At 45.4% G+C, this 22,985-nt stretch overlaps 1 protein-coding gene across 1 annotated transcript in view; it reads right to left on the bottom strand.

Annotated features, from left to right (window-relative positions):
- Positions 1-22,985, bottom strand: part of LOC135917030 (microtubule-associated serine/threonine-protein kinase 3-like) — a 391,234-nt gene that overhangs the window by 198,993 nt on the left and 169,256 nt on the right. The window contains exon 7 of the mRNA XM_070539813.1: positions 13,309-13,791. Within this exon, the coding sequence (XP_070395914.1) occupies positions 13,309-13,791 (483 nt within the window). The remainder of the gene's footprint in view (positions 1-13,308; positions 13,792-22,985) is intronic.

Below are 22,985 nucleotides of genomic sequence, written 5' to 3'. Positions count from 1 at the left end.
CGACAACAAGCCTGCGGATCTGACGTCACGTCTACCTTCAGCAGCGACGGGGCGAATTGACCGGCCGCGCGCTGTTTTGTTCGTTGCGGGGTGCACAGTGCTCAGTTCTAGTGAGAGGGATGACCTCCGCTCATGCCATCCCTCTGACTTCGATGAGTGGCCTGCTGAACGACCGGCAACGAAAAGCATTCGGGTGACATTCCATCATGGGTAGCAATTGGTACTGAAGGAGCGTGTTCTGGTTCCTTCGTACTTTGACCAAGAAGTTGATCAACCTAAACACAATGGAACAGTTTTTATGCACAGCCTGCGCAACTGGCAGCTACAAGGAACACAAGTGGCGAGCAGGTAACATGTACCTCAGCTCAACACATTCCTTGTGTGCTGGCTGACACGCCCGCTCCCTAGCAAGGGCAGTTTTCACTCAGGGGCGTAGCCGGGGGGAGGGGGGTGGTGCTTACGGCGCTTCAGCCTCTCCCCGAAATTTTTCCGTGCCGTCATTCACCGCCGACCAAAACAAACCCCGGCGCCGGAAATCATGGTGGATTTTGTCTCGAATGTCCTCGTCACGCTCCAAAAGACATTTCACCGCGATCATTGCGAACTCGGCTGGATTTCGCGCAACGCCCACGCATTGGGAGTACATAACGCAAGCAGCCCCCTCCGAGCACAAAGTTTCAAGGGCGTTTTGATGGCGAACGGGCTCGCCGCGGAATCTACGGAGCGCATGGATATCAATTCCGAAACAGTATGGGTATAAAGTTCTGATAAACGTTTGATGTGAAAGGTGCATTGACATTTCCAAAGTCGTGCTTTAGATTTTCAATTCCGCAACTTTATGGGTTTAAGGCTATAAATATTTAACGCCAAAGGTGCATCGACTTTTCTAAATTAAGTCGTACATCGGACCGTATAACTAGACAAGCCAAACGAATACACTATGAGACAAGTTGGCAAAGCACGCAGCGAGGTCCGATGACACGAAGCGTTGTGGTGGTTTATTTGTGCCGTCATGTCACAGAAAAATATCAACATTTTTCCCCCCTTGTGCCAAAGCATCCATATCAAGACACTAAAGCCAGCAGAGGTAACTAAGCTCTTATTCTATTCCCATTCTATTCCCCAATCTATTGGAAATAAAGATATATTCATTCATTCATTCATTATTTATTTTTCTACTTGGACTTTTATTCGCGAGAACACAATGAGCCTCTTTCTCTTTTTCTTTTTGTTCTCGCTAGCCGCGGGCTGCCGATCAAGCCAGAGCGCACGCGTTTTTCTATTGCTGCATAGACCATCGCGCGACGCATTTCGATTCGCGTTTGGTTTTCTCTGGCCGAATGGATTTTCCGCTGGCAGAGTTTTGAACGCCTTCTGGCTAGCAGACGAGAATAAGAAACTGGTCACTCCCCGCCATCACTGTGAGGACTCCACAGATTTCACCACGTTCGCTTGAGCGCAACCTCTCCGGAAAGTCGTGTCTCGCCGGTGTAGGATACCGAGCACTATGCGTATGATTCTCGGTGGACCAAGCGTTTCACGTTTTCTTGGATGTTCCTTCGGTAGCCCCATTAGGTGCCCAAAGTAGGCATTGCATTGTGGCCAACCTATTCTTTACGTTTTCTTTTTCCGTTCGGTGCCCCCCCCCCCCCCCCCCATGAAAGGAAAGAAAGATACTGTTGCAGCACAGCGAATTGTCGCATGGGGAAAGTTCGATTTTGTTACTTCTTTTGCGGAAAGTAATCGGCCACGGGACGCTTCAGTTGCCGGCTACTCTTCCTATAATATTGCGATAGCAATTGTATGGACACTGCGGGCGCATTACTGATGTCGCCGTCGCCCTAATGTTTCGTATGAAGTCCAAGGGCGATAACATCGTGACCACGCGCCGTATGCTGTATGTGCGAGTGAAAGCATAGGGTGGGGGGGGGGGGAATGGGTGAGCCGACGATGGTGGCTCAGTCTTGTGTGCGCAAAGGAGAAAAGCGTGGAGCAAGCGAGCTGCCTTCCGTCGCGCGCGATACATCGGGGGGAGTGAATGGAATGGGGGCGGGATCTAGGATTATGTGAATCTGTGATTGCGCAATATGTTTATTTGCCTTGTTTACGCATTACATACAGTTAATTTTTCTTAGATACGTAGATTTATTGGATACTTATACGTATATTTAAATATCTTGTGGCGAGGTTTTGTGTATACGTGCTGTGAACTTTCTTTTCAGTGACACTTTTTTGCCCCTTATCAAGCATTTGTATATTACATTGTGTCTTCGCATTTCTAATGAACAAGGGCGAGTCGAGTGAAAGTGAGCCAACCCACCCCGCGCAATAATTGTTCGTTTTATTATCTGCGAGACATGCGTGTAACACACAGGCATCTCTCATTTACAAAAGTGACACGCGGGTGTGAGAATAAATGTTATTAAATGCTCTTATACACAGGGTTGAACATGGTTGCGTGACCAAATGGACGCTTCAGAAGTTGAGCACCGTAGTGCCGTGAGGTTTTTGACAGCTGAAGGTGTTTCCCAAAAAGAAATTAGTCGCCGTATGGTTGCCGTGTAGGTTGAACATTGAATCTTTTGGGCACTGTGAAGCGCTGGAGCAAACAGTTGAAAGAAGGTCGTGAAAGTTGCAAAGACGATCCAAGACCGGGCCAAAGCAACAATGCAAGCACCCCCAACGCAATTGCAAAGGTTGATGAGCTGATTAGACAAGAACGGAGGATAAGCATCGATGAACTGGCAGAGTGTGTGAACATCACTCATGGTTAGGTTCACACCATAATTCATGAACATCTCGGTTATCAGCTCCTGTGTGCGTAATGGATGCCCAAGATTTTGAACCACCGCCAGAAGACGGAGCGGTTCTGCGCTCCCTCGACTCATCTGATCAGGTATCACAATGAGGGTGACGACTTCTTGTGTGCAATAGCGATCGGAGAGGAACCATGGTGTCACTATACTACGAGTCTGAAACACGACGGCAAAGCTTACAGTGGAAACATTCGAGTTCACCACCGCCAAAGAAAGCAAAGGCCGTCATTTCGGTCGGAAAGGTGTTGTTCACTTTTTTTTTTCGATCGTCAGGGGCCATTAATGATAGAATTTTCTAAAGCCCCAGAGACTGTCAATCGTTTCCGATATTGTGAAACGCCGGGTCGGCTGCCTGTCGCAATCAAGAACCAACGACTTGGAAAATTGATGAGTGGGCTCATCTTGTTCCACGACCTGGCTATGGTGTTGGGCTGCTGAGCATGAGGTCGCGGGATTGAATCCCGGCCACGGCGGCTGCATTTCGGTGGGGGCAAAATGCGAAAACACCCGTGTACTTAGATTTAGGTGCACGATAAAGAACCCCAGGTGGTCGAAATTTCTGGAGTTCTCCACTACGGCGTGCCTCATAATCGGAAAGTGGTTTTGGCATGTAAAACCCCATAATTTAATTTTTAATTGTTCCACGACAATGCCCGTACCCACGTCGCTGATGTGGGTAATACAAAACTGGCAAAGTTCAAGTGGGAAGCGTTGCAACATCCGCCATACAGCTGAGACCTGTCGCCACATTTTGGGGCAAATGAAAAAAAAACAACTCAGGGGAAACAGATTCCTGTCGGACGATGACGTGAAGGATTCAGTAGCAGACTTTTTGAAGCACCAACCGAAGGAGTTTTATGAGGCGGAAGTCACGCGACTCGTTAGTCAATGTGACAAATGTCTAAATGCTCATGGAGACTACTTTTAAATAAGGTACCCCGTTTGTCATATATTCGAAAGTGCTCACTTTCATTTGACTCGCCCTCGTATATTTTGCAGAACGGCTTTATATAGGTGCTCTCTGTTGGGACAATAATTTCGGTGCAATTACTCACGATACACGTCAGGTGACCGCTGCTCCTGCGTAATACACTGGAATAAATGTCAGCGTCATTGAGATTTTTCGCTGGCCGTTGCATATGTACAAAAATATGAACAAGTGTCTTGAATGGCAAAGTTTCATTAACATTTGTGTCCTCAACTTGTTCATTTCATGGCCTTTAGATTTTTCATATAAGTGGCATGCACTGCTTTGCTGGTTTCCAAATGATCTAGTTATAAAGTTCGTGTGATATTTTCTCCACTTATTAAATAGCCACAGACATAGAAGCATTGATATCAGTTATTTTGGGCACAACTTTTGGCACATACGAGTACATTTTTTAATGAATATATACATATCTTACTTGTTTTGACAGTGCGTAGCGTTCAAGAATTCGTTTGCAGCATCTTTAGCAATGGCAATGCAGATATTATTAATGTAGTTGATCTCTCGACAAATAGATTAAGAGGAAGCTTTAGCTCGGGCCCAACTTCTATGCGGCCTATTAAGTTACATGTAAAACGCAGAAACGCTTTTGTGAGATAACCCCTAGATCACTTTTAAGGAAATTTGTTGCATTTGAGAGAGAAAGTTAAATTGTAGTATCTGTTGGAAGGGAAATTTCGATTTAGGGCCTGAATTTTGTTTCAAATATGTTGAAAAATTCGACAGTGCGAAAAGATAGAAGCACGACGTTTACCTTACAAACTAATAGCTTTGCATCAAAAACAGATATCGCAGTCCTGTTATCGGAATCTATTATAGGTGTGAAAGCGGACGAATTTGGTATGTCAATTTGTATCTTATATGACTTGGTTACGTGTTGTACAAGGGTTCTGCAAAAGCCGTATTTCCATAATACAAATTTTTTTTTAGATTCATGCGTAACATATCAATTTTGTCCGCTGTAGATGTACTATTAGACGCGATTCACAGAATTGTGAGATTATTTAGTTGTTGTGTTACAGAGTTTAAACGTGATAGTTTCAAAAGGATAGAAAGTTGGAAGAGTTGGTACGGTAACATGATCTTGGTTTGTAGCAAAATTTTTTTTAGTTGAGAGTTAGCGCTCATCCTGTCTGCTTTTAGTCTCTGTCTGTGTCACTTCGGGCTACAATCCAAGATCGTGATAGTTTCGTTTTCTGAAAATTGGCGATTTTTGCCAATTTCTAATAAAGAATTGGCAACTAAAGGAAATATTCGAAACCAGAAGTCAGTACAATTTGAGTTTTTCTTTTAAATGCTACAAACTTCGTCAAATTCGGTGCAGTGGTTGCCGCGAAAAACGAATTCACCTTCTACATGTATTCAGATAGCAGCACCGGAGCTAAAGCTTCCTCTTACGGAGGAGGCCAAGCTACAACGTGAGCCCCCCCCCCGAATGAAATTTCTGGCTACGACACTGCCCAGCTCCACTGGTATCTGGTGTTTGCGACAGCAGAGCCATGCATATTCGCCGTCTCTTTTCAAACGTGCCTCTGACGTCTTGTTGCTTGCGCTTCCTTGAGAAGACGGACGGCACAGCGTCAGGCTTGAGGCGCTGCCTTTTGAATGAGACCCCGAGGCTTTGCGATCACTCGCAATGGGCGGGAAGCAGGGAGGCAGGTAGGTGTGACGCGATATCCGGTTTTGCCGGAGCCGTCAGGGGACGCTGCTAGGTGCGGCGATTTGAGAAATATTCATTAAACTTTTCGCTCATTTCTGCTCTGAAAGACTTGTTTTGGTCACTCTCGGTGCGATAGCTGTCACTGGAGCCAGAAAGTCCGGCGACAAATATTTTATGCTGTATCCCTTTAATGTAAAATGTCTCCAACGATTCACCTGCCATGGTGTCCCTGCTTTTTCCGCTTTTTCCAAGGATCCGTATCTTGTCCAGTCGTGGCTCACACGGATGTGAATCCCAGTGCTTAGGCAAATGTGCTCCGTCTTTACTTTTTAGTGATAGCTCATGTTCTCGCGCATGCTCATTTACGCAACGCCCAGTCTGGCCGACGTGTCTTAACGCAGGGCAGCGGAAACTCATGGACGACTCTGAAAGCAGATTTTGTGTACGGCTTGGCATGTAGGTTACTACAACCACGTTTCTTGCTCCCATCAGCAAGAATGCGTGGACACAGCTGGGCGATCTTGCATGGCGCGGAGAATACGACTGGCACCCGGTTCTGTCTGCAGCCTTCCTTAAGTTGCGGGTTTCGCGGTGCATATAAGACCTCCGGCCTCACCGTCCTTTGCGCTTGCTTAGCCCTTCTCCTGTGTTCGTCGCTCTTGAATTTCTGGAGGAGCGACTCGGCAACGGCAATAATGAACATGTGGGGAAACCCAGCGGAACACAGTCGAACCGATTGATCCTTAAAGCTTCGCTGCTTAGCGTGAGGGCATGACTGTATAAGAGCGGATTCAAGGCAAAGTTTAGCAATGGCTATCTTAACAGTCTTGGAATGTGCCGACTCATATGGCAGTAATTCCTCTGTTGTCCGAGGCGAATAAAGCCAGCAGGTGTGACCCGTCTGCAAGATGATGTTGACATCTAAAAATTGCAAAGAATCGCAGGAAGGTACCTCGTGAGTAAAAACCATTCCCTTCCCGAGACAGCAAAAGGCCGCTAAATCTTCGTCAACAATGGGCTGATATGAGGCAATGGATTGTTGCTTTAAAGGAATTAAAAATCCTCAACATTTCTAAAAGCCTTCAAAATCTCTACACCTCCCCCCGCCCCCCCTCCGCCGTTTATATGCTGGTGCAAGGCAAGGTCAATAGCAGATAAAAACAACTTACAAAGCACAGGAGTAACACAGGAGCCAGTGTAAATGCCTTGTCTTTGTACATCAAATTCGTCATTAAATTTGATGAAGGTGACTTTAAGTTAGAACTCGAAGAAGAGATAAAAGAGCGTCAACAGACACACCTGCAGCATTTTGGAGGGCAATAGCACCGCTCTCGTCGACGCAACTTATGACACCGAAAAACAATTCATTGTGCGGGCAGGAATAAAAGAAATCCTCAACGTCCACGGAAAACAGGTACCCTATTGATGGGTTCGTCTGCAGAAAGTGTGTTACACATGAAGAATTATCCGTCGCGAACGGGTCATCAGCAACAAGTGAATTAAGGTGCCTCATTAAAAACTAGCTAGTCACATTCTGCCAAGTACCGCGTTCACTCACAATTGTTCTAAACGGAACTCCTGGTTTGTGCGTTTTAGCCATGAAGAAAACGGAAAGGGCGCTGTTCTTACAAGTTCCAATGGAGCGTGCAAGTCTCGTCAGTTCCAAATATTTGCACAGAGCTACTACCATGCATTTCACTCTTGTTTCGCTGGCTTATTTCCGGATGACGTTCGTCTCCACCGCTTGTCTTGCCTTCAAGTTGTACATATCTGCGGCCATTACTATGAAGCCACCGCTTTTATCGGCCTGAGGTAGGCACAAGTTGTTGCGCTTGAAGGAGAATTGAAGGAGTGTTTGTTCATACACTGTGACGTTGCCGGGAGACCATACCGCCTCGAAGATTTCCGTGACCCACTGCAAGAGCTCGGTGCACTGAAAGACGTGACCGGCATAGGTCCCTTCCAAATGACGCATGTGTGGCTCATCAAGCTACAAGCGCCAGAGGTGAAGGAAGTGCTGGTTAACGCGGGTGGCGTGGAGGCAAAAGGGCGCTTTTGCGCCGTCATGGACCCCGTACAGCAAGTCATCACACTCAAAGTGCACTGGGTTCCATTCCATGTTAACGGGGAATCATTGAAGAGAACTTTCGACCACTATGGCGAAGTGGAGAACTACGACAAGAGGATCGAAAGGCGGCAAAAAGGACGTTCCACGTCCGCCGCCAAGGTCTGTGAGTGGTGGCGCTGGCTAACACTCCCAGGGTTCTACTAGGACACATAAATACCCAAGAAAGTGGATGGGGAAACGACGCCGCGGTAGCTCAATTGGTAAAGCATCGCACGCGAAATGCGAAGGTTGTGGGTTCGGTTCCCACCTGCGGCAAGTTGTTTTTTCATCCACTTTAATTTCCATTAATGTATCATTTCCTTATTTCACTTATTAGGCACAAGTAATTTCCCGTATGTTGTCCTTGGTGTCAGTGTCTGATGTCTTCTTATGATATCAGTTCAGTTCAGTTCAGTTTATTGTCCTTAAAGACCCCCGGAGGGGGTATTACATAAGGGGTGGGTTTAACATAAGTTCCACATTTGGTACACTTCATAAGTTATATTCAAAGTGATCAATCACACGCTGTAAGAATGAAGACAGGCAAGTGATGCTAACAATGTCAGCAGGAAGACCGTTCCAGTCTTTAGCTGCTCGAGGAATGAACGAGGCGGAAAAATGAGTGGTTCGGGCACGTGGCCGTGCGACTTGCTGCGGATGACTGGTGCGGTGAGAGATGCGTGCCGCAGGAACGATGTATGGCGCATACTTGAAACTTGTGATGGAGATTTTAGGAAAGTCGCTATGTTACAAATTGATCTACAAAAGGCATTCGACAGAGTATGTAATAATATCCTGTTTTCAATTCTTGGTTATGTCGGAATTAGATCACGGATGACAGAGGGAGTTAAAATGACGTACTAATTGTTACAACTAACATCACTATCAACCATGAGCTAACTGAAAGGATTGAAGTGCGTTCCTCTGTTCGTCGGTGGTGCCCCCTGTCACCTCTTTTGTTCGCAATATCCTGTAAAAAATTATTGATATTACGGATGTGCGTGATTTCAGCGTAGAAGGGAGAGCAGTGCGTTTATTAGCTTACGCTGATGACGTTGTTGTTTTCTGCGCTGATAAGGTGAGTGTTCGAGCTGATATATGACAATTATGCGTGAGTTTTGTGACACGACGGACAGCAATATAAACCTGAATAAGTGTGTGGTTTTGTGGCATGGCCGGTGGCAAACAGCGCCGCGTGTTTTTGAAAGTATGCAGCGGACGCTCACACCTGATATTTATCTTGGTGTACCGTTAAGCCCACATCGAGACACCAAGGATATATGGAATGGAAAGGTGCGGGAATTAAAAGCTCAAACTGATAGGTGGGACGGGCGTGATTTCTCAATATTCGCACGTGCGGCTATTTGCGGAATCTTCTTGGTGAGCGAGCTGTGGTATCTCATGCAAGTCCTCAGCTGTTCCCGATTAAATTTAAGAAATTACATAGAGCATTCGCTGTGTTTCTGTGGCAGTCAGTATATGAAAGAACAAGCATGGACAACTTGTTTCGCATGTTGGGTCAGGGGGGCTTGTCATTACCGAGTTTATCATTAAAGCAACGACTTTCTAGATTTTTGTTCTTGCGAGACACGACAAATCCTTTCTTGCGAACAGTTATTCAAGTCCGATTGAGCAATTTCTTACTTCTGTTGTGTCGGTGAGGGAGGGTGGGTGTTACGCAACGAGTAAATTTCTAAGTGAGGTGGTCGTGGCATTTAGATTGTTAAATCACCACTTTTCCATACAATGTTTGGCCACAGTGACACGTAAGCGTATAAGCACGGATTTAATAAACATTATGTTCTCATAACCAATGTATCTCAATGTATCGATTAATGTATCGCGAGGGGAAAGGTGTGCTAAAACGTGTGAAACGAATGATGGTACCAGGGGGAGTGAAAAGATTCTTTTTTTAAACTACATACTAAAGCCTTACCTGTGAAAACACGCCTAGAAGAAAAAGGGAAGCATATACTGTGGGATGCAAAGTGTTTAATTTGCAAGCAAGCAGAATCTATAGAACACGTGTTTCTGGAGTGTTCGAATGCGGTGTTCTTTTGGCTATTACGCAAAGAACTATAAAAAGAATTACTGCTAACACCACATTGTATTCGTTACTCTGCTACGGAGCTAGGCAGGATACATTATGGCGTGTTCTTTCTTCTCGGCCTTCACAGCATATGAAGAAACCGCATGGCTGTAAGGAATTGTAATATAAATCTGAGAACTGTAAACTCTTACGTTACTAAAAATGTTAATAAACTAGGTGAAGTGTTTCAAAAATTTGCGCATGACGATGAACCGTTGTTATTGATGGATGATCTTGTCAAAATGAAAGTTTTGTAATCTCAATCGCAAGCTCAAAGAGCAGTGGTGGGAAATGGAATATTGTGTGCTGGTGGCAGCAGTGTGTATTGTTGTACTTGACGAATCTCTGGAAACAAAAAAAAAAAAATGCGCCCATGGCGTAATGGTTTGAGTGTCAGGATTTTGAGCTAGATGGCCTGTGTTCAAATCGTGCTGGCGGATGATTTTAATAATGTTCATTTAATGATTTGTTACACAGTACTGTGTTGAAAATGACGAATTTATGAAGTCGAAGAGACGTTTAGGGTGGTAGGCCACACCCAAATATTGTTCTGTAAATCAGGAGCCAGAATTCAAATAACTTTCTTTTTCTGCATAAGCATGTCTTGACTAGCTTATTCAACTACTTAAGGTGCAGGAAATGGTTCATTTTATTTTTTGGCAGGTAATATTTCTTATAAAATGTGGTAAAAGTGCTAGTCGCACCAGCAATGATAAGTAACTAATCTATTGCTGAATTGAGTAAAGCTTTGACATTTGTGTAGCTAAGTGGGAGACCTGTGCAGTCGGACGAATGCAATGTGAGAAATATTAATAAATATAATGTCCGAAGAACTAAGCAAAGCGGAAAAAATGCCAATTTTGACCAAGTTTATTTGCAAAATGAGCTGTAAATGCAAAAATATTGCATCAATTTCTTTTGTTCTAGTTCTTTTCACAGATCTCTTGTGAGGAATGAGTGTGTAAAATTTAGTATCAATATGTTCATTAAAGAAAACTATGCGTAACATGAGGTGGGACAAAAACTTGTTTTCAGAAAAACGTTAACAAATCTTCGAGCCATGTGAAAGACTTCAAACCAAGGCCTGGAATGCAGCACCTTCATAGCTGGAGCCCCCATGAGATGCACTAGAGTCTCATTTTGTTCGTGCGGCTGTTCGGCGACAACACAAAATGAAAAAGACAATGTATTGAAAAACATTTGTATAAAAGAAGTACTGAATTTAGGTTTCGCAGTACGAGGGCATATGTTGGAAACTCACTGCAGCTCTTGTACTAATGATGACAGGAAGATGATATTTTGCAACATGTTTCTGAATGTTTGGACATACATAAAATGTAAAAAAACGACAAAGATCAATTTTGTGAAAGAGGGTTGGCTTTGGCTGTGGCCTACCACCTTAAAGCCAAAAGTTTAGGCAAATCCCATCATTAATCCCTTGCTGGCTGAACCGCCCCGATTGCAGCTGCCGCAGGCACTAGCGCTCGAGTTGCCAGTGGAGCCCTGGACTGAGGGCCCCACCCAGACCTGCCATAACTCCGATTAACTGAGCAATAAAGTTTTTCTCTCTCTCTCTCTCCCTCTGGTAATGGTTGTATGGTTCCCTAGCTTTCGTCTTGTTAAGCCAGGTGTCAGCACATGCCTTATTGGTTTGGTTGGCCTCCTCACAGAAGGCGCGGGAGTTTTGAGGCGCAGACGTAGAAAACGGTATGGGAGGGTAGGCATATACACTCCGCTGTAAAAGAGACGGGACATGTGCGCCGACTACAGCTGAGCGCTTAGTGGGAAAAAAATCGACGGTACACAAGCGACATCCAACGGCACTGACTATGCGTGACTCGGACGTCATGTTTACATAAGGTAAGGTAAAACAAAAATTCGGCAGAACTCATCTCACAATGACTATCGACGGTGATGCTATTAGCATTGAAGCGATCTAGCGACACGGCGTATTGCCCCCACAAAACGCGTCACGTATGAGGCGTGTACTTCAGCAGGACTACTTTTTTGCGCTTCTCTCTGGGCATGCTGCGCCCTCTAGTGTTGCCGCAGCGAAGCTTGTGCGAAGTCATTTGAATGACCTCCGAAATTGCACGGTTGGCGTGCCAGTGCGTATGAGCCCTACGCCGCTGCCGGGCTCCTTTGTCGCGCTTCTTTATCGACACGCTGCTATGCCTAGCAGCGGCGCCGCGAAGCCTGCGCGCGTTGTGAAAGACGCGAGTGATTAGTCGTAACCGCATCCAAACGGCAAAGAAAATAGGTGAAACGAGAACACCGTTTGCGCGTCAGCTGTTCCTCCGTAGTACTGCATGATAGTTAACTTATGCTGGTAGCTGCTTAAAAATTGAGCTGGTTCTGGTTGTTCGCTTTCATCTAACATGTAAGGTAGCGTTCTGCATGTAAGGCAGAGGGGAATGAAGAGGGGCGCATGCGCGCTGTCTGTGGATCTCGGTATTTTCCAGTAAACTCGCAGTTGTAGTCGGCGCATGTCTCCTTTCTCCGCCTTGTCCCTCGATCGCGTCCTTTTAAAGCACCACCAATTCGCCCGGTTTTCTACCGCTATCCACTATCAGGAGCGTTCGCGTACCTTAACTCGTACAAAAGATTGCGCGCGACGCCGACTATGAGGCTAGTGAAGTTTGGCGTGTGAATTTCGGTGGTCACAGCAGGCAGTACTGAAGCGAACCAGGACGACGCTATATGTGCATCGAAACAAGGTTGTTCTTGAGAGGATGGCAGTGCCCGTACGATCACCTGCTGTCGTCGCAGTGAACGAGTTGAGCGCCAGAAGAATGAATGAAATATGCTGATTATGTTCTGCAGTACCGCGCATGGTGCAGGAAGCTATAAAAAACAATATTCACATGGAGGGAATTGATCTCTACGAAGCATTGGTGCATCGTGGCAGAAACGAGCCTCACGTCTTGCATTCACCGTGAAGTAGGTGTGGCATAATTATCGTGTGGTTCTTGTCCTGTCGTCTGCACTGCTCGTCATAATAATCACGAACCAACTAGCTGCACTGCCGTGGCGTTAGGCTGCGTAGGTAGACGATAGCTTACCATAGCTGTATGCCTGCAGCTGCTTGTTGCTTGACCACGTAAATGATGGCTAGGATCGTAGTGGTTGCTACAAGAGTAAAGCAATATTGTCACATGCAGCAGAAACTACGTACGAAATAAATCCCACCAAAACTAACCCTAATCATTTTAACCCTAGTGCTTGTGGTGCTATTGTGAACAACCATGCTGAACGCAGCGAAAAGTCTAAAGCACCGTTCGGGAACAGCTTGGGAAATTGTGTTGAAAGGAAGTTTGCTGCATCATAATATTGTCTTGTGCAGCTCTTCTGATGATGGAGAACAACAGTTGCTCTAAGATGACGTCGCTACTGAGACCCTCGCAGGAGTAGCTCACGAGTACGAGATGCGGAAAATTGGTGCAGGTTGTGCTCAAATTGATAAAAAACTGTCTCAGCTAACATTGATGTAAGTGGTATTGTAATACATCGAAGCTGACACGTGCACGCTAAGCGACAACGGAAAAACGCCGATTCTAAGTTCATAATAACCGAGTGACAATTTTGTTAGAGCCGCCAGAAAAGCGAATAACACGCTTAGCCGCAGCCACTGCATGCACAAATGCTCACTGAGTCGCTCGGGCTTGCCGTCCCCCTTCTTGCGAGTCATGCAGTCACCGATGGCGGGGATGTTGCAGATGTCTTTGGCGCTGGACAAGCGCTTCCAGTTGAAGCCCGCGAAGAAAGGGTGCTCCTTGATCTCGGCGTACGTGGTCGAGCCGAGGCGCTCGACGGGGTTCTTCTTGAGCATCTTGAAGACCATGTCCTTGGCCTCCGGCGTGGCCGAGTGCGGGTGCTCCTCGACCTTGGGCCACCTGAGGGGCTGGTTGGTGATCTTGTCCATCAGCTCCCCCTTGGTCTCGCCGCGGAAAGGCACCCGACCCGTCATCATCTTGTACATGGTGGCGCCCGCAGACCACCAGTCGCACGCGCGGCCGTACGGGCGCCGCTTGAGGATCTCGGGCGCCATGTAGGGCACGGTGCCCGCGGACTCCCCGTCGTGGAACTCGAACGCCGTCTTCGAGAAGTAGCCCCTGCAGACGCGCTTCGAGACTGCGCCAGGTTAAGCGTCGGCAGGTTCCAGCGCGGCTATGTGACGTTTGGAAGCAAGCGGTCATGTATCTCGCGGGCATCTGCAGTAAGCGGAAAAACACTAATGCATAATATACAGAAAGTTAGAAAGTGTTTAATCGGTCCTTTTGCTAAGCGCTCTACAACTTTCTCATTTAAATTTGGCGTGCCAGTGCCTAACTTGTAGCTTCCGAAATTGGTTAATCTTGGCTAATTATGCAATTAAGCACAATACAAAAAATAGTCTGACTTACTCCATACAATAGTCAGCAACATGCATTTGGTCGCGTCGTCTCAAAGTGCATTGGCATATTTCTCAACTCTGGTTAAATTTAGCTGGGACAACCTGTATAGGACGCCGCAGCCTGGACATCCTTGCCCCTGCTTTCGTCATGCTTCTTTATATACGCATTGCATTAGTCATTTCGATGCGTCTTTCATGTGTCATATTTAATGAAAGACAGATCGCGCAAATCAATCGCCACTGGATTGCAAGTTCATCCACTAATTTACTGTGCGCGTAAAAAGGATGATTTGAAAATCGAGGCGCGGCAGTGTAACTCTCTAATTTCCCTGCTTTTCTCTCTCCGTAGGGATTAGTGCGAAAGGGGGGAAAGGGGGTGTAAGTAATGGTGGCGATTGATGTGAAAGTTATCATGACATATACAACTGGCTTAGGAAGGAAATTCTTGTAGTTGTATGGCGTGTTACTAGTGGTTCCGAAGATTTATTATTAAACTTTGTTTAATGCTAATCTTGGCAAATGCAACTTTTGGTTATACTATATGATATGAGACGCCTGTTTTCTGTAATATGTCGCGATGATTCACGAAGTCTTCATTAATACTTCGTTAATTATTCAATTGTTCATTCTGTGTTTACCGGTTTTGACGGGAGACTGGTATTTTCCTTCGGACGGTCTCACACATCTAAGGTGTTGAGAGGGGGAGAACGATGAACAAGGCCGGTATAACGTAAAGCTATTCCAATTTGTTTTTATTCCAAATCCGCCATTATCCCTCGCTCATTGGCCCAAATTTTTCAGGTCGCGCCGATTTTGCCTGCCTGTCAAGCGATGTCATGACATCGCTTTGCTGCAGGAATGCTCAAGAACAGACACGTCAAAGTGATGTTTACGCACTGATTGTGCTTAATTATGCCGAACAAACCCCGCAATATCTTGGAATAACTGGCGACTGCCCTGTTTCATTTGGAATAGAAAATGGCTGCACATTTGATAGCTTTGGCGGTACCGGCTCGTCAGCTCGGGAGGAGGGAGCCCGAGGATGCGTTTGTCAAGCGGGAAGACCTGTTTCGGCAGCACTTTCGCCTCAAGAAAGAAACTATGGAGAACAACATGGCTGCGTCCTCGGTTCCAGGATGGACACATTGCCAAGGCCGGCGAGCACCTCCTCGTTGAGCAGCGGTAAAAATTTATACAGTTGCAATTCTGGCAGCATGCAGTAAAGTGTGCTCACGCCGTAAGAGAATAGTAAAGCCCGAACCCCTTATGTTATAGCAGCTTGTTAGGTACAGGCGAGATGTAGAAATTTTTCAATGGTATCTGCGCGAAACAAAGTGACAACACCTGCGCTGTACTTTAAGCTATTTTTTAATATTTATGTAAAGTTAGAAGTACAGTGAAAGTCTGTTGTCACGTTCTTGTTGACACTGATATTCATTTAGGAATGCAGACCACACAACTTACACAAAAAGCTACCTTGCTGCAAACAGGGATGTTAATACGTCCTAGCTATTGTTATCTGTGATTACAGCTGCGTCAGGTGCTCAGCCTGTATATTCCTTTATTACAGCCTTTCTGTAGTAGGTGTATGTAACATGACCCAGGCTTCACTCACTGAACTCTGTGCATACGATTTAATGCCATTTTTTTATGATCATGCAGGTGACAGCGGCTACCCCCTGGAACGATGGCTCCTGACTCCGGTCCCAGGCAATCCGCCCACGCGCATTGCAGAAGGCAGGTACAGCACTGCACACGCTGCCATGCGGTCCGTAATGGAGCGGTGCGTTGGGTTCCTGCAGAACCGCTTCCGCTGTCTTCAGCGGTACCGCACGCTCCACCTATGAACCGGACCGTGCAGCCAACATCGTTGTAGCGTGTGCAGTGTTGCACAATTTGTACCTTGATGAAGGTGACGACGTGTTTGATGATGTCAATGATGACAGCAGCAACAGTGACGATGACAGTGGCGACCCCTTGCACAGGAAGTTTCCCCAGTGAGGGCAGCGCGTATAATGTACTTGAAAGGCTGTGCTGCCCAGGACGATGTTCTTAGATCATTTGGCAGGACTAGGCACCAGCACCACCTTCGAAGTGCGCGAAAGTGGCGGCGCAGATAGCGTCCCCGACAGCAGCAATGAACATGAGCCTGACGCTGCAGGCAGATGTTTATTACTGCTGTTTATACGCGTAACAGAGAGAAGGAACCAATGTGAGAAGTAGTGGATAGCCTGCTGTTCTTTATCGAATCTGCTCAATCATAACCGGCGTTTTCATGTAGCCTGTGCCACTGAGCAGTCACTACTGGAGATGATTGCATTATTGCACTGTGACACTACATGAGAGCCTTTAATTTAGTAGCTGTGCATAAAACATCGTGTCCTCATTAGCAGAATGTTGTAGCCACATCTCTGGGCAGCTGGAGTTTGCCAACGTTCGTGTTGTCCACTTCTCTTGTGTCCGTGTCTGCACGCCTTACCCCCTTTTTTGCATTATGAATCTTGGTGCCCCCATTTAGCTGCTGGCATCACCGACACTGTCACCGCCACCTGCACTGTGCATGGGAGAATATTGGTCTTCATCTCCTAGCTTCCTATTTGGGCTGCAACAAAGCACAACACTTTTCGCTCCACCAGGTGTACTGTTCTCAGGCCCCTTGTAGGCCCTGCGCAGTTTTGCCACACAGCCACCGCACAGTTCCTTGTCAAAAGGCCAAGTCATGCTGAAAACGATCGCCTGGCATGTCGAGTACATTATTCTCCCTTGGAACAGTGTAGATCTGTAAATAGTGGTAAAATCGAAGGAACGCGGGTGATAAATATTCATTTCAAGTGCCAGTAACACTGTTCAAAATAATTTATTTATACCCGCCGCGTAAAGAAAAGAATAATTTTCAATGTCATATTTCATGAATGTAAATGACAGTCATTTCGATGTATAGCTTAAGTACACAGGGCATTATTTTATGGTGACACAATACCAGTATTATATTCACTACATGGGACCCAATACATGGTTGATGGGCCGTTGGTAGATAATAAATCGCAGAAATATCTGACACGAACATAATGTTTTGTAAGCTCATGCACCATTTATCATCATCCAGCAACTTCACAGCAAAAAAGATGTGTATGGTGTTCTATGCAATCAACACGTTTGTAGCACAAAATTTATGGTCAATGACAGGTGCCATAATAAGATCACCATATAAAACAGCAGTCACATGCGTTTAAAGAACGACGCAAGTGAGAAAATGCTTGGCACTTCGATGGTCTTTCATACAACAATGGCTGCAAGAGCAGCCTGGCAATGAATGTCAAAACAGTGGCCACATCGATGGCTACGCTAGCTATATTACAAACTGTGCTCAACTACAATGGGCACTAGATTGCGTTGCTATCATCGGTAAGGACGCAGGAAATGTTACAATAACTACCACAAGTAACAGGTGCTTGGTATTAAAAAAATTCCTAAACGGCCACTTGTGCATTCCACAGGCACGAAAGATTTGATATTGCAAACATGATACATATAGCATAAAAATTCAAACAAGACATTTCAATGCCCGTTATCACAGCATTGTAGTCAAATGCATCTACAACACGTGTGTGAGACAATGTTGCAGTTGGAATAAAATGATCACATAGTGTACACCTTCCTTGAAGAACAGTACATACTGAAACTTCGCAGAAACAGCAAACCGAAAGTACACAACACTTAATCAAAATGTAGAAAGATTTGACATATAATTTATACTCTCTCACTGGGACAAACTTGCACTGCAAGTAAAACTACGCATGAAAGAAAAAGAACTTGTAAAGAATTACGGAGTAGCAACAGATATTTTCAACCTTTTATGTTTTGCTGTTGGCCCAGCAATCGGATTGTGTAGCCGCTGTTTCCCTAGTGCACGGAAAACAGCCATATCATCCTTTAGTGCGACATAAAAAAACAAACATGTACATTCGTGTTTCAAGTGACATCATAGCACTATCAGTTTTCGCTTCCATGGTCACGCATGACTTGCAAGTCATTTCAGAAGGCTGGCTAGAACACGTCACAGCAGTTTTTGAAGACGTGTGAGCACCACCACCAAATGCCGCAGCGTCGATTTGAACGGAAAGATAGGCGACACTTGTAGCTGGTCGCACTAAAGGATGATATGGAGAGGGGAGGAAAGAAAAAGAAAACGCTGTTCCTCATGGCCGAGGCGGTTCATGGAGGCCATGCGCCGGCAGCGAGGAGCTTGCCCAGGGTGGTCGCAATGAGGCCAGTGACCTCCCGCAAGCCCCGCATCTCCACTTCCAGCTGTCGCTGCACCAAGCGGGAGGCCCTGAACTCTTTTACCACCTGCTGATGATGCTGCGAAACAAATTCACTTACTGCAGCTACAGGTTATACAATGTAAATGTTTGTTCCGCAATGTTTGCAAGGTTTATAGTTCCAGCAAGGTTGCTTTTGAAAGCAGCGATATCACATACATATGACGTGAGCAATGGCAGTGCAAACTGATATGATCTTAATGTTAAACACTTCTTAAAAGGTAGCAAATGATACCAAGTCGCCTTTGCCTGTAATAAGTCAGTAGTGGTGACTAGTTGAATTTACATACAAAAAATTATCACGCTGTGGTAGCACATACAACCATGCAAATGTTTTCTAGGTTGCTATGCGAGTTTGACAAAGCAGTTTAAGAAAATTTCGAAGGAGATATATAACGTGCACGAGCCAGTGAGCCCAATGACTACAGATGCCTCATGTATAATCTAGTTGTAACTTAAATTACCACGCGCAATAACGCGCTCTTAAAGAATGACCTGTTTCAAGTGGTACGTACCTGCTTGTTTTGCTCCAGCAGCATCTGATGAAAGCTGCCGGCCTCCGGGTTTGCCGCCTCAGCCCCTGCCGCGCGTACTCATCTGCTGCCCTGCAGGCCGCATCCTCTGGTGGCTGTTGCCGAGGTGGCCTGCAGGGCTGCTGCCGAGTTGATGGTCCTCAAGAATAAAATCAATAAACAGGATAACAAATTTCTGCGCCGTCCTGCGTAGAGATTTTGCTGGTTCATTATCAGGTGGAAGCCCAGAAAAGTAATTCCAGCCACAAACCGTTGAGAAAATAAACACTAAATTTTGATACGCAAAAAACACCACAGCATTATAAAATGCTACACTGATAGTAATTTCTACACGGTGACTTGTACGCTAGAGAAACTGCGTTACAAGCAGTATTAATTGCCGAACAGAATATAGTTCCATTTTTGCAGTGAGATTTAGGCAGCACTTTTTCTTTGTAGGTAAACAAGCTAATTACATGATTTCTGTTTAAAAGGTCTTAACAGACACTGCATTGTTGCTTTGAGTTCGCATTGCAACAACTGCTAAAGTGCTTTGCGCGCAGTGCCACTCGTGCCCGGCTCGGCGCCTACAAACAGCTGCTGCCGGGTGCACGTAAACAGGACGGTCCTCCTCACTGGAGCTGGGACAACAAAGCGCAGTAGACATACTGCGATTGTTGACTATGTTCCACCAACTATTTGCAAAGTCTATTTCACTCATATTTATTCAATTTCTGCAGAAAATTTTAATGCAGCATGTGAAATACTAGTGACTTAATGCTTTGGCTACTAGTTACCAGTATATTTACTGGCGAAGATGTTGGCCGAGGTCAACCTAGAGGCAGTAAGGGTAAAAGGAGACAAATTCTGGGTGGTACTTGGAAACAAATATGCGACCTTACAACAGAGAGATGATGATGACATAGAGCTAATGAATGAAACCGTAACTGGCAGGCACGGCACCAAGGCAACCAGCATAGGCAAGCTCTCCCAAGTAACAAAGGACCTAATAAAGAAACGACAAAGAATGAAAGTGTCCAACTCAAGAGATAAGATAGAATTCGCGGAACTGTCAAAACTGATCAACAAGGCGAAAATAAGTGATACTCGAAACTATGACGTGAGAAAGACTGAAGAAGCCGTAAAAAATGGACGCAGCCTGAAATCAGTGAGAAAGAAACTTGGCATAGGACAAACCAAGATGTATGCACTGAAAGATAAGCAGGGTAATATCAGCAGAAATCTCGAAGATATAGTAAAAGAAGCGGAAGAATTCTATACTGACGTGTACAGTATCCAGAGGAGTCAGAATACCTCCATTAGAAACAGTTATAAACAGAATACAGAAGCTCTTATAAGTAGCGATGACGTCAGAAGGGCCTTGCAAAACAAAAAAACGAGGAACAGAGACAGGAGAAGATGGAATAACAGTCGGTTTAATCAAAGATGTAGGAGACATTGTGCTTGGAAAACTAGCGGCTATTATGCGAAGTGTCTATCGACTGCAAGGGTCGCAGAAAATTGGAAGAATGCAAATATTATACTAATCCACGAAAAAGAAGACGGTAGAGAATTCAAAAGTTATAGGCCCCTTAGCATACTCCCAGTGTTATATAAAATATTTACCAAAACAATCTCCAATTCAATAAGGGCAACAATAGACTTTAGTCAACCAAGGGAACAGGCTAGCTTCAGGAACGGATAACCTACAATGGATCACATGCATGTCATTAATCAGGTTATCGAGAAATCCGCAGAGTACAATAAGCCTCTATATATGGCTTCCATAGATTACGAAAGGGCATTTGATTCAGTAAAGATACCACCAGTCATAGCGGCATTACGTAATCAAGGAGTATAGAACGCTTACGTAAATACCTTGGAAAATATCTACAGAGGTTCTACAGCTACCTTAATTCTACACAAGAAAAGCAGGAAGATACCTATAAAAAAAGGGGACAGACAGGGAGACACAATCTCTTCAATGCTATTCACTGCGTGCTTGGAAGAAGCATTCAAGCTATTAAACTGGGAAGGCTTAGGAGTAAAGATCGACGGTGAATATCTCAGCAACCTTCGGTTTGCCGATGACATTGTTCTATTCAGCCACAATGCAGACGGGTTGCAACATATGATTGAGGACCTTAGCAAAGGGAGTGTAAGAGTAGGATTGAAGAATAATATGCAGAAGACAAAGATAATGATGAATAGCCGAGCAAAGGAACAAGAGTTCAGGATCGCCAGTCAGTCTCTAGAGTCTGTGAAGGAGTACGTTTACCTAGCTCAATTAATCACAGGGAACACTGATAATGAGAAGAAAATTCATAGAACAATGAAAATGGGTTGCATCGGCATACGGCAGACGTTGTGAGCTCCTGACTGGAAGCTTACCGTTGTCATTGAAAAGGAAGGTGTACAATCAGTTCATTTTATCAGTGCTGACATATGGGGTAGAGACTTGGACACTGACAAAGAAGCTTGAAAACAAGTTAAGGACCGCGCAAAAAGCAATGGAAGGAAAATAGCTACGCATGATATTAAGAGACAGAAAGAAGTATAAAAAGAAGAAGAAGATAGAAGAAGATAAAAAGAAGAAGATGAAGTAAAGAAGACAGAAAGAAGAGACAGTTTGGACCAGTGAGCAAATGGGTATAGAGGATATTCTAATTGGCATCAAGAGAAAAAAATGGCGCTGGGCAGGTCATGTAATGCACCGGTTAGATAACCGTTGGGCCATTAGGGTTAGAGAATGGGTACCAAGACCAAGAGAAGGGAACCGCAGTCGAGGACGGCAGAATAGGTGGAGCGATGAAATTAGGAAATTCGCGGGCGCTAGTTGGAATCGGTTGGCGCAGGGCAGGGGTCACTGGAGATCGCAGAGAGAGGTCTTATCCCTGCAGTGGACATGAAACAGGCTGATTATGATGATGACGATGATGAGGAATGCTCTAGGATTAACGAGCCATACAATCAATCACAAGGTGTTTCTTAACAGCATTGGTTTCATATTTTGTTAGTGCTAGTGGGGCAGTATTTCCATTTCTGCAAAATACGCATATCATGTCCTGGCATGTGTGCTGAATTGCAAGAAAACAGAAGTGAGCACACAACAGCAAAATGTTTACCAGCACCGAACGGTGTCTTTGCCCCAGATCGGTACACATAGCAACAAAATTGCTACGCATCTCGGTGTCGTCTAATCCTCCCTGAGCGGAGGCTGGGCCTGTCCTTCCAAGAACTTGGAGCTGCCGGCCCTCCAGCCCACCCAGTTTTCCACCTCCCGTTTTCCCGCAAATTCATTAACACCGTGAAATTATACGTTGCGAAGACTTTGCTAGCCGCGGGCTCACCTCTTCTCCGCCTCCACCTGCAGTGCCGCGGCAGTCATAACAAAGCCGCGTCCAATACAGGCGCCAGGGCCGGGACTTCGCCCCAAAGAGCTTTTTTTTAGCAGCCCTCATACTTTTCGAGAGGCTTGTGGCGCCTCTCGCCAAGCATGGAACATCATCATCATCATTATAATCATCATTAGCCTGTTTTATGTCCACTGCAGGACGAACGGCTCTCCCTCCGATCTCCAATTACCCCTATCCTGCGCCAACCGATTCCAACTAGCGCCCGCGAATTTCCTAATTTCATCGCTCCACCTAGTCTTCTGGCATCCTCGACTGCGTTTCCCTTCTCTTGGTACCCATTCTGTAACCCTAATGGTCCAATCGTTATGTAACCTGCGCATTATATGACCTGCCCAGCACCATTTTTTTCTCTTGATGACATTTAGAATATCGTCTATACCCGTTTGCTCTCTGATCCAAACTGATATCTTTCTGGCTCTTAACGTTATGCCGAGCAATCTTCGTTCCATCGCTCTTTGCGTGGTCCTTAACTTGTTCTCAAGCTTCTTTGTCAGTCTCCAAGTCTCTGCCCCATATGTCAGCACTGGTAAAATGCCCTGATCGTACGCGTTCCCTTTCAATGATAATAGTAAGCTTCCAGTCAGGAGCTGGCAATGTCTGCCGTATGTGATCCAACCCATTTTTATTCTTCTATGAATTTCCTTCTCACAATCAGGGTTATCTGTGATTAATTGACCTCGGT

This window comes from Dermacentor albipictus, chromosome 6, assembly GCF_038994185.2.
Source record: "Dermacentor albipictus isolate Rhodes 1998 colony chromosome 6, USDA_Dalb.pri_finalv2, whole genome shotgun sequence".
Lineage (NCBI taxonomy): Eukaryota > Metazoa > Arthropoda > Arachnida > Ixodida > Ixodidae > Dermacentor > Dermacentor albipictus.
Note: the sequence above shows the minus strand (reverse complement) of the source record. Positions and strands in the feature narration are given on the sequence as shown.